This window comes from Balaenoptera musculus, chromosome 5 (genome assembly GCF_009873245.2).
Source record: "Balaenoptera musculus isolate JJ_BM4_2016_0621 chromosome 5, mBalMus1.pri.v3, whole genome shotgun sequence".
Classification (NCBI taxonomy): domain Eukaryota; kingdom Metazoa; phylum Chordata; class Mammalia; order Artiodactyla; family Balaenopteridae; genus Balaenoptera; species Balaenoptera musculus.
In genome coordinates, this window is record NC_045789.1 from 77,983,123 (window position 1) to 77,995,363 (window position 12,241).

Below are 12,241 nucleotides of genomic sequence, written 5' to 3' on the forward strand. Positions count from 1 at the left end.
ATATGACACTAAAACAACCCAAATATGGCATACAAATATCTAAAAATATATATTTAAAAATGTGTCACATAGTTTGAATGAAACTAAGCAATACACAGAGGCCCAAGGCACAGTGAAAGCAGTAATCTCAGAAAATAAGGGATCTCTGAGGCCAGCTTTTGGTTATTTCCCACTAAGCCCTGGTGACCTCTAATGTTGATTTTTGTCTTCTGTGGGTGCAGGGTAGATTGGACACAAAGCACAGAGCCCCAAAGTGGTGAGTCTAACAGGAAATCCTTACAAAAGGCCATGACCCCAAAGAGCTAAGACCTTCAGTGTGAGGGTGAATCCAAAATCAATCTTCATCACCAAGAAAACCTGCTGCTATACCATTCACACTAGGTGGAAAAAAAAACAACCTCCTTGATATTGGTAATCACAAGCTTGGCCTCTTGTAGGTTAGCAGTGCAAATTCATTTTATTTAAAGTCTGACAAGGAATTCCCTGGTGGTCCAGTGGTTAGGACTCCATGCTTCCACTACAGGGGGCACGGGTTCGATCCCTGCTCGGGGAACTGTGAATAAGATACTGCATGCTGTGCTGTGACCCCTAGTGCTTGAGAAGCATAATTTCTAACAAGTCCTAATGAATTTCAGCAAATTAAAAGTTTCAAAGACTATTAAGCCACACGCACTCACACACACGAATTCCTGGGGTTTATCCCAGGAATGCAAGGATTCTTCAATATACACAAATCAATCAATGTGATACAATCATATTAACAAACTGAAGAATAAAAACCACATGATCATCTCAACAGATGCAGAAAAAGCTTTTGACAAAATTCAACACCCATTTATGATAAAAACTCTCCAGAGAGTTGGGCATAGAGAGAGCCTACCTCAACATGATAAAGGCCATATATGACAAACCCACAGCAAACATCATTCTCAACGGTGAAAAACTGAAACAATTTCCTCTAAGATCAGGAACAAGAGAAGGATGTCTACTCCCGCCACTATTATTCAACATAGTTTTGGAAGTTCCAGCCATGGCAATCAAAGAAAAAGAAATAAAGGGAATACAAATTGGAAAAGAAGTAGTAAAACTGTCACTGTTTGCAGATGACATGATACTATACATAGAAAATCCTAAAGATGCCACCAGAAAACTACTAGAACTAATCATTGAATTTGGTAAGATTGCAGGATTCAAAATTAATGCACAGAAACCTCTGGCATTCCTACACACCAACAACAAAAAATCAGAAAGAGAAATTAAGGAAACAATCCCATTTACCATCGCAACAAAAAGAATAAAATACCTAGGAATAAGCCTGCCCAAGGAGGCGAAAGACTTGTACTCAGAAAACTATAAAACACTGATGAAAGAAATCAAAGATGACATAAACAGATGGAGAAATATACCATATTCTTAGATTGGAAGAATCAATATTGTGAAAATGACTATACTACCCGGGGCAATCTACAGATTCAATGCAGTCCCTATCAAACTACCAATGGCATTCTTCACAGAATTAGAACAAAAAATTTTACAATTCGTATGGAAACACAAAAGACCCCAAATAGCCCAAGCAATCTTGAGAAAGAAAAATGGAGCTGGAGGAATCAGGCTCCCAGACTTCAGACTATACTACAAAGCTACAGTAATCAAGACAGTATGGTACTGGCACAGAAACAGGAATATAGATCAGTGGTACAGGATAGAATGCCCAGAGATAAACCCATGCACATATAGGCACCTAATTTACGACAAAGGAGGCAAGAACATACAATGGAGAAAAGACAGCCTCTTCAATAAGTGGTGCTGGGAAAACTGGACAGCTACATGTAAATGAATGAAATCAGAACACTCCCTAACACCATACACAAAAATAAACTCCAAATGGATTAAAGACCAAAATATAAGATCAGACACCATAAAACTATTAGAGGAAAACATAGGAAAAACACTCTTTGATATAAACCACAGAAAGATCTTTTTTGACCCACCTCCTAGAGTAATGAAAATAAAAACAAACAAATGGGACTTAATTAAACTTAAAAGCTTTTGCACAGCAAAGGAAACCATAAATAAGACAAAAAGACAACCCTCAGAATGGGAGAAAATATTTGCAAATGAAACAACAGACAAAGGATTAATTAATCTCCAAAATATACAAACAGCTCATGGAGCTCAGTATCAAAAAAAAATCCAATTAAAAAATGGGCAGAAGACATAAATAGACATTTTACCAAGTAAGACATACAGAGGGCCAAGAGGCACATGAAAAGATGCTCAACATCACTAATTGTTAGAGAAATGCAAATCAAAACTACAATGAGGTATCACCTCACACCAGTCAGAATGACCATTATCAAAAAATCTAGAAACAAATGCTGGAGAGAGTGCAGAGAAAAGGGAACCCTCCTGCACTGTTGGTGGGAATGTAAATTGATACAACCACTATGGAAAACAGTATGGAGGTTCCTTAAAAAACTAAAAATAGAACAACCATATGACCCAGCAATCCCACTACTGGGCATATACCCTGAGAAAACCATAATTCAAAAAGAGACATGTACCACATGTTCATTGCAGCACTATTTACAACAGCCAGGACATGGAAGCAACCTAAGTGTCCATCAACAGATGAATGAATAAAGAAGATGTGGCACATATATACAATGGAATAATGCTCAGCCATAAAAAGAAACAAAATTGAGTTATTTGTAGTGAGGTGGATGGACCTAGAGTCTGTTATACAGAGTGAAGTAAGTCAGAAAGAGAAAAACAAATACCGTATGTTAACACACATATATGGAATCTAAAAAAAAAAAAAAAAAAAAAAAAATGGTACTGATGAACCTATTGGCAGGGCAGTAATAAAGATGTAGACACAGAGAATGGACCTGAGGACACGGGGTGGGAGGGGGAAGCTGGGGCGAAGTGAGAGTAGCATCGACATATATACACTACCAAATGTAAAATAGTTAGCTAGTGGGAAGCAGCAGCATAGCACAGGGAGATCAGCTCAGTGCTTTGCAATGACCTAGAGGGGTGGGGCAGGGAGGATGAGAGGGAGGCTCGAGAGGGAGGGGATGCGGGAACATATGTATGCATATGGCTGATTCACTTTGGTATACAACAGAAACTAACACATATTGTGAAGCAATTATACTCCAGTAAAGATCTATTTAAAAAAAAAGAAATATCTAGACTGTCAGCCTAGAATTAAATAAGCAACAAAGTAATCTTTCGGCAAAAGAGGATATTTTTAGAAAAACAAAAAGTGAGTTTCCTGCCTTCTTTGTTTCGTATCAATTATTTTATTTTTTCCAGTTTCACTGAGACATAATTGACATATAGCAATATATAGGTTTAAGGTGTACAGAATAATAATTTGACTTATATACATAATGCTTATCACAAGTTTAATGAACACCCATCATCTCATATAGATACAAAATTGAATAGAAAAAAATTTGTGTGTGATGAGAACTCTTTGGATTTACTCTTTCATATATAAAAGTGTTAATTATATTTACCATGTTGTACATTACATCCCTAGTACTTAGTTATCTTAGAAGTTTGTACATTTTGACTGTCTTTATCCATTGCTCACCCCTCCCTCTGATAACCACAAATCTGGTCTCTTTTTCTATGAATGAGTTTGTTTGTTTCTGGACCTACAACTAACCCATGTTAGTTCCTGTTACACAATATAGTGATTTTTTCCTATACATTTCAGAATGATCACCACGACAAGTCTAGTTAAGATACATCACCATACAAAGATATTGCATACTTTCTGACTATATTCCCCATGCTGTACATTTCATACCTGTGACTCACTTATTTTGCAACTGGAAGTTAGTACCTCAATCTCCCTCACCTGTTTCTTTCCTCTCCCTACACCCCTCCTCTCTAGCAAACACCTGTTTGGTCTCTGTATCTATACTGTTTTGTTATGTTTGTTCATTTGTTTTGTTTCCCAGATGCCACATTGTAAGTGAAATCACACAGTATTTGTCTTTCTCTATCTGACTTATTTTGATTAGTGTGTGTGTGTGTGTGTGTGTGTGTGTATACACACACACACACACACCATATCTTCTTTATCCATTCATCTACTGATGGGTGCTTGGGTTGCTTCCATATCTTGGTTATTGTAAATAATGCTGCAATGGGCATAGGGGTGCATGTATCTTTTCTAATTAGTGCTTTCATTTTCTTTGGATAAAATAGCCAGGAGTGAAATTGCTGGATAAGGTTGTTGTATTTTTAATTTTTTGTGGAACCTCCATACGTTTTCCATAGGGGCTGCACCAGTTTACATTCCCACCAACACTGCACAAGGGTTTCCTTTTCTTCACATCTTCACCAACACTTGTTGTCTTTTTGATAATAGCCATTCTGACAGGTATGAGGTGATATCTCATTGTGGTTTTCTTTTTCTTTTTTTTTAACTTTTATACTAAGTATTTTATTGTATGCTGCCACCAGTGTATATAAAATAATTACCCTTGTGAAACAGAAATTCATGAATATTCAGAGAGGTAGACTGACAAAAGTTGAAGTTTGTATAGTATGGCACGTGTTATAGAGACAGGCTTTTTTTTTGTACAGGCTTCAGATTTAGCTTTCCTTTGAATATTCACCGGTTTATGAAAAGTGGTTTAAAAACCTTGCAAAGATTCATTTTACTACAAAAAGGAACAGACTTTCTGAGGTCTGAAGGGATTTGTACTTGAAGATACTCCAGTCAGCAGGGGGTCATGTTGAGCATTCTGCAGACAGAATTGTTTCAAATCTGCAGCTGCCTGGGAAACCTTCACGCGGTTGAGCCCGGCCTCCAGCCGGAGCTGTTGAACCACTTTCTTCATAGCGGCGACGCTGGAGGAACCAGACATGGCGCACGCGAGAGCTGGGCAGATCGGCAATCCGTCGGTGGATCGGTGGTGGGTCCGCAGGGCCAGACGGCGGGACGGCGGAGCGGCCCTCATTGTGGTTTTGATTTGCATTTTCCTGGTGATTAGTGATGGTGAACATCTTTTCATATGCCTGCTGGTCGTCTGTATTTCTTCTTTGGAAAAATGTCTATTCAGATCCTCTTCCCATTTTTAATCAGGTTGTTTGTTTTTTGATGTTGAGTTGTACAAGTTCTTTATATAGTTTGGATATTAACCCCCTATCGGATATATTGTCAGTAAATATCTTCTCCCATTCAGTAGGTGGCCTTTTCATTTGGTTGATAGTTCCCTTCACTGTGCAAAAGATTTTTAGTTTGATGTAGTCTCATTTGCTTATTTTTGCTTTTGTTTCACTTGCCTGAGGCAACATATTCAAAAAAATATTACTAAGACTGATGTCAAAGAGTTATTGCCTATGTTTTCTTCTATATGCTTTATGGTTTCAGGTCTTACATTTACGTCTTTAATCCATTTTGAATTTATTTTTGTGCATGGTGTGAGACAGTAGTCCAGTTTGATTCTTTTGCATGTAGCTGTCCAGTTTTCCCAACACCATTTACTGAAAAGGATGTCTTTTTCCCCACTGTATATTCTTCTCTCCTTTGTTGTAGATTAATTGCCCATATAAATGTTGGTTCATTTCTGAGCTCTCTATTCTGTGGCTTATTTCTTTAGAAGGAAATTCTAACGGATTTATTTCAGGTAGAAGAAAATTTGAGATGCAAGAAGTATTGGTGTGTAAATAAACTGGTAGATATACAGCTAAGCCTAAAAATAAATTAGTTGCTACATCTAACTAAAAGGCTTCTGTACACCAATGAAACCAACAAGGTAGCAAAAAGAGAGGATATTTGCAAATCGTGTATCAAATAAGGGGTTAATATCCAAATTATACAAAGAACTCATACAGCTCAACAACAAAAGAACAAACAATCCAATTAAAAAATGGGCAGAGAATCTGAATAGACATTTTTCCAGAGAAGACATACAGATGGCCAATAAGTAGATGAAAAGATGCTCAACATCACTAATCATCAGGGAAGTGCAAACCAAAACCATAGTGAGTTATCATCTCACACCTGTCAGAATGGCTTTTGTCAAAATGACAAGAAATTACAAGTGTTGGTGAGGATCTGTAGAAAAAAAGAACCCTCATGCACTGCTGGTGGGAATGTAAATTGGTGCAGCTGTGGAAAACAATATGAAGGTTCCTCAAAAAATTAAAAATAGAAATACCATATGACCCAGCAATTCCACTTCTGGGTATGTAAACAAAGAAAATAATAGAATGTTGTATCTATGAAACTAATAATGTTGTATGTCAATTATACTTTAAAAACTAGTAACATAAAATCATAACATCTAATATTGGGGCTTAAAAAGGTAGAATTAAAAAGTCTTAGATAGGGACTTCCCTGGTGATGCAGTGGTTAAGACTCAGTGCTCCCAATGCAGGGGGCCTGGGTTTGATCCCTGGTCAGAGAACTAGATCCCACAGGCATGCCGCAACTAAGAGTTCGCATGCCACAACAAAGGAGCTGGTGAGCCTCAACTAAGGAGCCCACGTGCTGCAACTAAGACCCAGGGCAACCAAATAAATAAATTTTAAAAAAAATCTTAGATAAAAATAGCATGATGAGAATAAAACCTTAGATCCTGGGCTTCCCTGGTGGCGCAGTGGTTAAGAATCCACCTGCCAATACAGGGGACATGGGTTCAAGCCTGGGTTCGGAAAGATCCCACATGCCGCAGAGCAACTAAGCCCGTGCGCCACAACTATTGAGCCTGTGCTCTAGAGCCCGTGAGCCACAACTACTGAACCCGTGTGCCACAACTACTGCCCTCAGTATTCACAATATATTGGGGCCAGACAGCAGTCAGCTAAGAATGGGGTTCCCAGTAATGCATAGCAAGTTCTAGAATAGAGGGATAAGCAAAACGCTACTAAAGCAGGAAGAGAGGAATGATTAATTTTATCTAATGATCAGGGAGAGTTTATCAGAGAAGATGACAATTAAGTTAGGACTTGAAATATAGACGAGATTTTCTCAGGTAGAAAGGAAGAAATATCTTCTAGAAGAGTAGCAGCATGAGGAAAATGAGGAGGGCTTAAGAAGTTCAGGATGTGTTAGAGGAACACCAAGTAGTGTAGTTTGTTGTACGTTGTACGGGGTTATATTATAATTAGTCTATAAATTATCAGTCTTTTGCTGTTCCTCTGTGTTCTGGGAATTCGGGGTCAACAGCATTTATTTCTCATAATCAAATGGGAGGGGAAAGAATACATACAGAGGAACATACAGAACAAAAGTAATTCATCATCCACTTCAGTCAACTCCAAGAAAAACATTTTCATACCATGTCCAAAATGCAGCTTACTTACTTACTTACTTACAGGGGTCTCCCTGCACTTGGCTGACCTGTCTGTTTAGAGTAATTCATCAGTCAGCCAGTTCTCCATTTGTTCAGACTCTACCATGTACCCAACACTCACTCAGCTGGGTGTTGGGGAAACAAAACACTGCATGGTCCCCAACGCAAACGAACTTGCTTTAGACAGAGTCAAAACTAAGGCACCTGTAGAAAACAGAAAACAATTCCATATTAAACTGAATGGAACACGTTCTAGACACCAGACTGATTTTGAAGCCCTAGCTGGGGAAAGATTTTGGAGAAGCTATGACTTGAAAATGAGTAGAATTCAGAAAAAGAATAGGGTAGAAAAGAGAGCTTTCCTGATGGACAAGACCACCTGGAGCTTAGGGGGTAGAGGTCTGTGAACAAAACTTCCTAATGGGATAGGATTATGGTAATGGGACCAAATTACTGAAGGTCTTGAAAACGAGGGATGTGGATTTGATGAAGTAGGCATGGTGATGACATGATAAATGTGATCTTACGGAAAGATACAAAGGGAAACACTCCATACGGCAGATATGACAAAGAAGAAACAGGAATAGGGAGGATCACTTGGAAACTGTGGCAGTAATCCATACACAAGGTAAAGAGAGCTTATGCCCTGATTACAGCGGGAAAAGAAGGGGCACAAAGGAGAGACATTTAACGGGAAATTGAGTGACAGATTTTATATATACGAGAAAGAGCTGGCATAGTACGGCTGTTAAGAGGAATCCTGGGTTTGAATACTGGCTTGGTTAAACATCAAGGGCATATCCAGGGCTAGATCATAAGCCTTTAAAAACCTCAGAATGTCCATACTATCTACCTCATTGGGATTAAATCAATATAAAGTACTTCTCACACAGTAACTTTTCAGTAAAAGTTGGCTTGTACCACCACCACCATCACACCAGAGTGATTACAATTTTTCTGCTTTATAAAATAGCTATTTTTCTTTTGTAATCGATAGGTATCTTGTATGGAAATACTTTGAGACTATAAAGTGTCCTGTTGTTCCTCAACCTTTCATCCACTAGTTAGAGCATCTATTGAAGATCCTTGCCTCAAATTATTACAGTTAGCAAATAATGATTTTCTATTTCTATCATTTTTTACATTTATCAATTAACTTTCTATTGTGAGGAAGCTCTCTCTCCCTTCCCATCCATCTGTACTTTCATCCACCCAGCCACTCACCCATCTGTCTACCCACCTACCTACTTCAGTAGGGATGCTTACATTAATTAACAAAGGGTGAAAATAGTAATAAAGAGGAAAAAAATCAGTCCCTGACTATTATCCAACAGGAGCAGATCTGGCTCTCACACCTAGGTGATGGTGTTCCCTTGCTGAATGTAAATAATTTCATAGAACACCAATATTAGATGCTCTATGACCATGCTGGAATGAAACAAAAACAGAACCACTCCATAATCACATGTGGATACAGAAAAAAAAAAAAAAAAACAAGAATACTGTCCAAACCACAAAAAATGACCAACATCCTCCTCTCCCCACTGCTGTGAGTGTTGCTTCTTTATCAAACACAGGTTTAGCTTTGCTCCATTCCTCGTCTTCTATATACAAATTATTAATATAACCAACAGTGAAACCGCCCATTTTGATAGCACCCACTCTAGAGTAAAACCACATTTCCTTGAAACCTCCCCCCAATAATTGATCGTATAAGTCCAAATCTGATAATAAGCACCTTTTAATACACTCTTACTGAGATGCCCCACGGTTCCTCATGGTGTGCACTTTCCCTTGTTGTCCTGAGCCAACAAACCCAACTTTGTTTAACCAGAGGTGTATTCCCAGGGGGTCTCTGGCTGGAGGACATCAACAATAATTTTGCAATGGAGAAACCTGGCAGACACCATCTTAAGTAAGTGATCAACTAACATTACGAGAAATGGAACAAAATCAATAACCTATTCCTCCTGATACCATGTCCTGAGGAGGACACATCATTTTTGTAATATTCCTGCAAAAAAAGCGTAATATAAATTTAACCATGAAGAGGGCTTCTCTGGTGGTGCGGTGGTTAAGAATCCACTTGCCAGTGCGGGGGACACGGGTTCAAGCCCTGGTCCTGGAAGATCCCACATGCCGCAGAGCAATTAAGCCCGTGCACCACAACTACTGAGCCTGCGCTCTAGAGCCCGTGAGCCACAACTACTGAGCCCACGTGCCCTAGAACCCGTGCTCCGCTACAAGACAAGCCATCGCAATGAGAAGCCCGTGCACTACAACAAAGAGTAGCTCCCGCTCACCGCAGCTAAAGAAAGCCCATGCACAGCAACAAAGACCTAACGCAGCCAAAAATAAATAATAATAAATATTTTAAAAATCTTAAAAAAAATTTAATCATGAAGAAACATTATTCTACAAAATAACTGATGTATGCTCCTCAAGAATATTAATGTCAAGGACTAAGGAACTGTACTGAATTACAGATGGCTATAGAGACATGACATCTGAATGCAACCCATGATCCAGTATTACTGCGGCAAGGGGTAAATTAGGATCTACAGGTTAGGGAATACTGAATTCATGTTAGTTTCCTAATTGATAACTGTATTGTTATATAAGGAAATGTCCTTATTTTTAGGAAATACACATTGAAGCATTTAAGTGCAGATGATACAGATATATGTTAGAATTATAGGTGTGTGTATACACACATACACACACATAGACATAGAGAGGGTGGGAGGGGGGATAAAGCAAATGTGGTAAAATACTATCATTTGGGGACTCCTGATGAAGGGTATAAGTAAATTCACTTTACTCTTCTTGCAACTTTTCTGTAAGTCTGAAATGACAGTCCTTTCTCATTATCTGCAGTAATGTTCTATGAAGTTTCTGTCAACACAGAATTAGGGAACATTGAAGCCTTGCTCCTAAGAGAGATAAAAGGTTAGGTTCCTGCGAGCCTCTGGTCACAGTATTTTTTCTTTTTTCTTCAACCTATCAGTACAAAACCTGTTTTATGTGTGTTCTGTTTAAAGACCTTATTTAATATATATTGCTGATTCACTCACATTGGCCCACAGCACTACGACTCATGACTCATGCCTGAGTGAAGCTTGTTAGTGCATAGGTTTTCTCCCTAATGCACTTTGCAGCTCTCTTACACTCAGGAACACTATGCTCATGTGCTTTGGCACTGTACTTTGAAGCCATTTTGCATAGCAAAATTCCCAAGAAAAAAACCCACAAAAATGTGGAAAATGTGGCACTGAATAGACCATGAAAAGAGCACTTGTTTGCAGTATTAAGCTGAGACAAGAAAGCACAGTGTTCCCCTGTTCAGCCTCGGCAGGGAACTGGGCACACTGGGCAACTCAAATGTCTCACCCATCTGCACGAGTCCATGATGACCGCAAAAGCACCGCGAGTATCGATTTGGGGGGGTGTTAAAAATTTTATCCAGTGGACGAATTCACTAACATGCAATCTGTGAATAATGAGGATTGACTGTATGTCAAAATAAAAAGTTAACGAAATATACTTTCAACCTGGAAGACTAGAAACATAGTAGTACAATAAAATAAGTTCGTCTTTGGGCAGGAGAGTTGTTCTGGAAGGGAAGATACTATTTAATTTAGGATATCATATGTTTGGAAGGTTGTCCCAGAAATGCATCAGATACATTTGGAAATCCAGGAGCTGATGAAAGCCAAATTAGAGTAGCAGATGAAGTTTATGGGAATTATTGGTTACACAGTAGAGATAAGTGAAGCCAAAATCAGAGCAAAGGAAGACTCAGATTTTGTGCCTAACCTGTAAGACAAGTGAGGATTAAATAATTACAATGAAGAAATGCAGAATCAAGGCTATTGAATCAGGAAAGGGGCACACAGTGAAACCTGCCTTTGCTTTGGCAAAGCTATTAAAATACATGCACTGAGTAAGGAGCAGCAGACAGTTTCAGTGAGACAGATATATATATATATATATATATATATATATATATATATATATGAGATTTGACTAGATAGAGCTTTCCAGATGCAATGGGCTGCTTAAAAAGACAGATTTGCTGCTATTCTAACACAGGGTATAGGTCATTTACCAGGATGGGAGCATTATGGAATATTCTGGATGATCTTTTAAGACCTGAATGATTCTAATGTTCTAATTTTTTGCTAACCCTTTTCTTTGGAGTCTTAAGTGATTACCATATATTTCATCAATCATGAAGCAGGTCTCAGATCCTTAAAAATAATCAAACCTATCAAAGCAAAATTTTTCTGTCATAGGCAAAAAATTGTTGTCATGGAAAAAACCATAGTCCATTTCATTGGAATATCTAGAACATGGAGATAAAGACAGAAGCCCCATCTTCACCAGCGTTGTCCACACTCTCCCTTAGTTTGCTGCTGTCTTACAAATAAGCAACAGGTGAGATGGACATTTGGGGCCTGGGACACATCCTTCTTAGCTGCTCCTTATGGAAAGTCAGCATGAGATAAGTTCTACAGAGCAGGAAATGGATACTTGGGGCTTGACGGGAAAAAAAAAAAAAAAAAAGCAGACAGTCCTGGGAATTCCGTACTAGGTTGTGGTCTTTAGTACCAAGGATTTCTCTGAAATAGCGTGGCATCAACTGCTAGTTAGTAGTATACTAAAGTTAAAACTGTCAAGAGCATTAATACTCATTCCCGAGCTGTTGTATACCTACTCTTTCACTGGTGTGTGGGAGCCCTGGGGACATTAGCGATTGTTACAGCAACAAAATTGGAAGCTCTCACACCTGTCTTACTGCGTCAGCTCTGTGGTTCCCCTCTCATTACTTTCTCACCCGACAACACAGAAAACCTCCCCTCCATGAGGGTGCTGGCGGCGGGGGTGGGGGGAGACTTCCTGTGACTTGCGGAACA

The 12,241-nt window shown here is 38.8% G+C and overlaps 2 protein-coding genes across 2 annotated transcripts in view; both read right to left on the minus strand.

The window, feature by feature from the left end:
* Window positions 1–12,241, minus strand: part of NWD2 (NACHT and WD repeat domain containing 2) — a 191,917-nt gene that overhangs the window by 120,557 nt on the left and 59,119 nt on the right. The window lies entirely within an intron of this gene.
* Window positions 4,606–4,974, minus strand: LOC118895497 (guanine nucleotide-binding protein G(I)/G(S)/G(O) subunit gamma-5). Its single transcript, XM_036852647.1, has one exon. It carries the CDS (start codon window positions 4,890–4,892, stop codon window positions 4,686–4,688), a length of 207 nt encoding a protein of 68 aa, XP_036708542.1. The 5' UTR covers window positions 4,893–4,974; the 3' UTR covers window positions 4,606–4,685.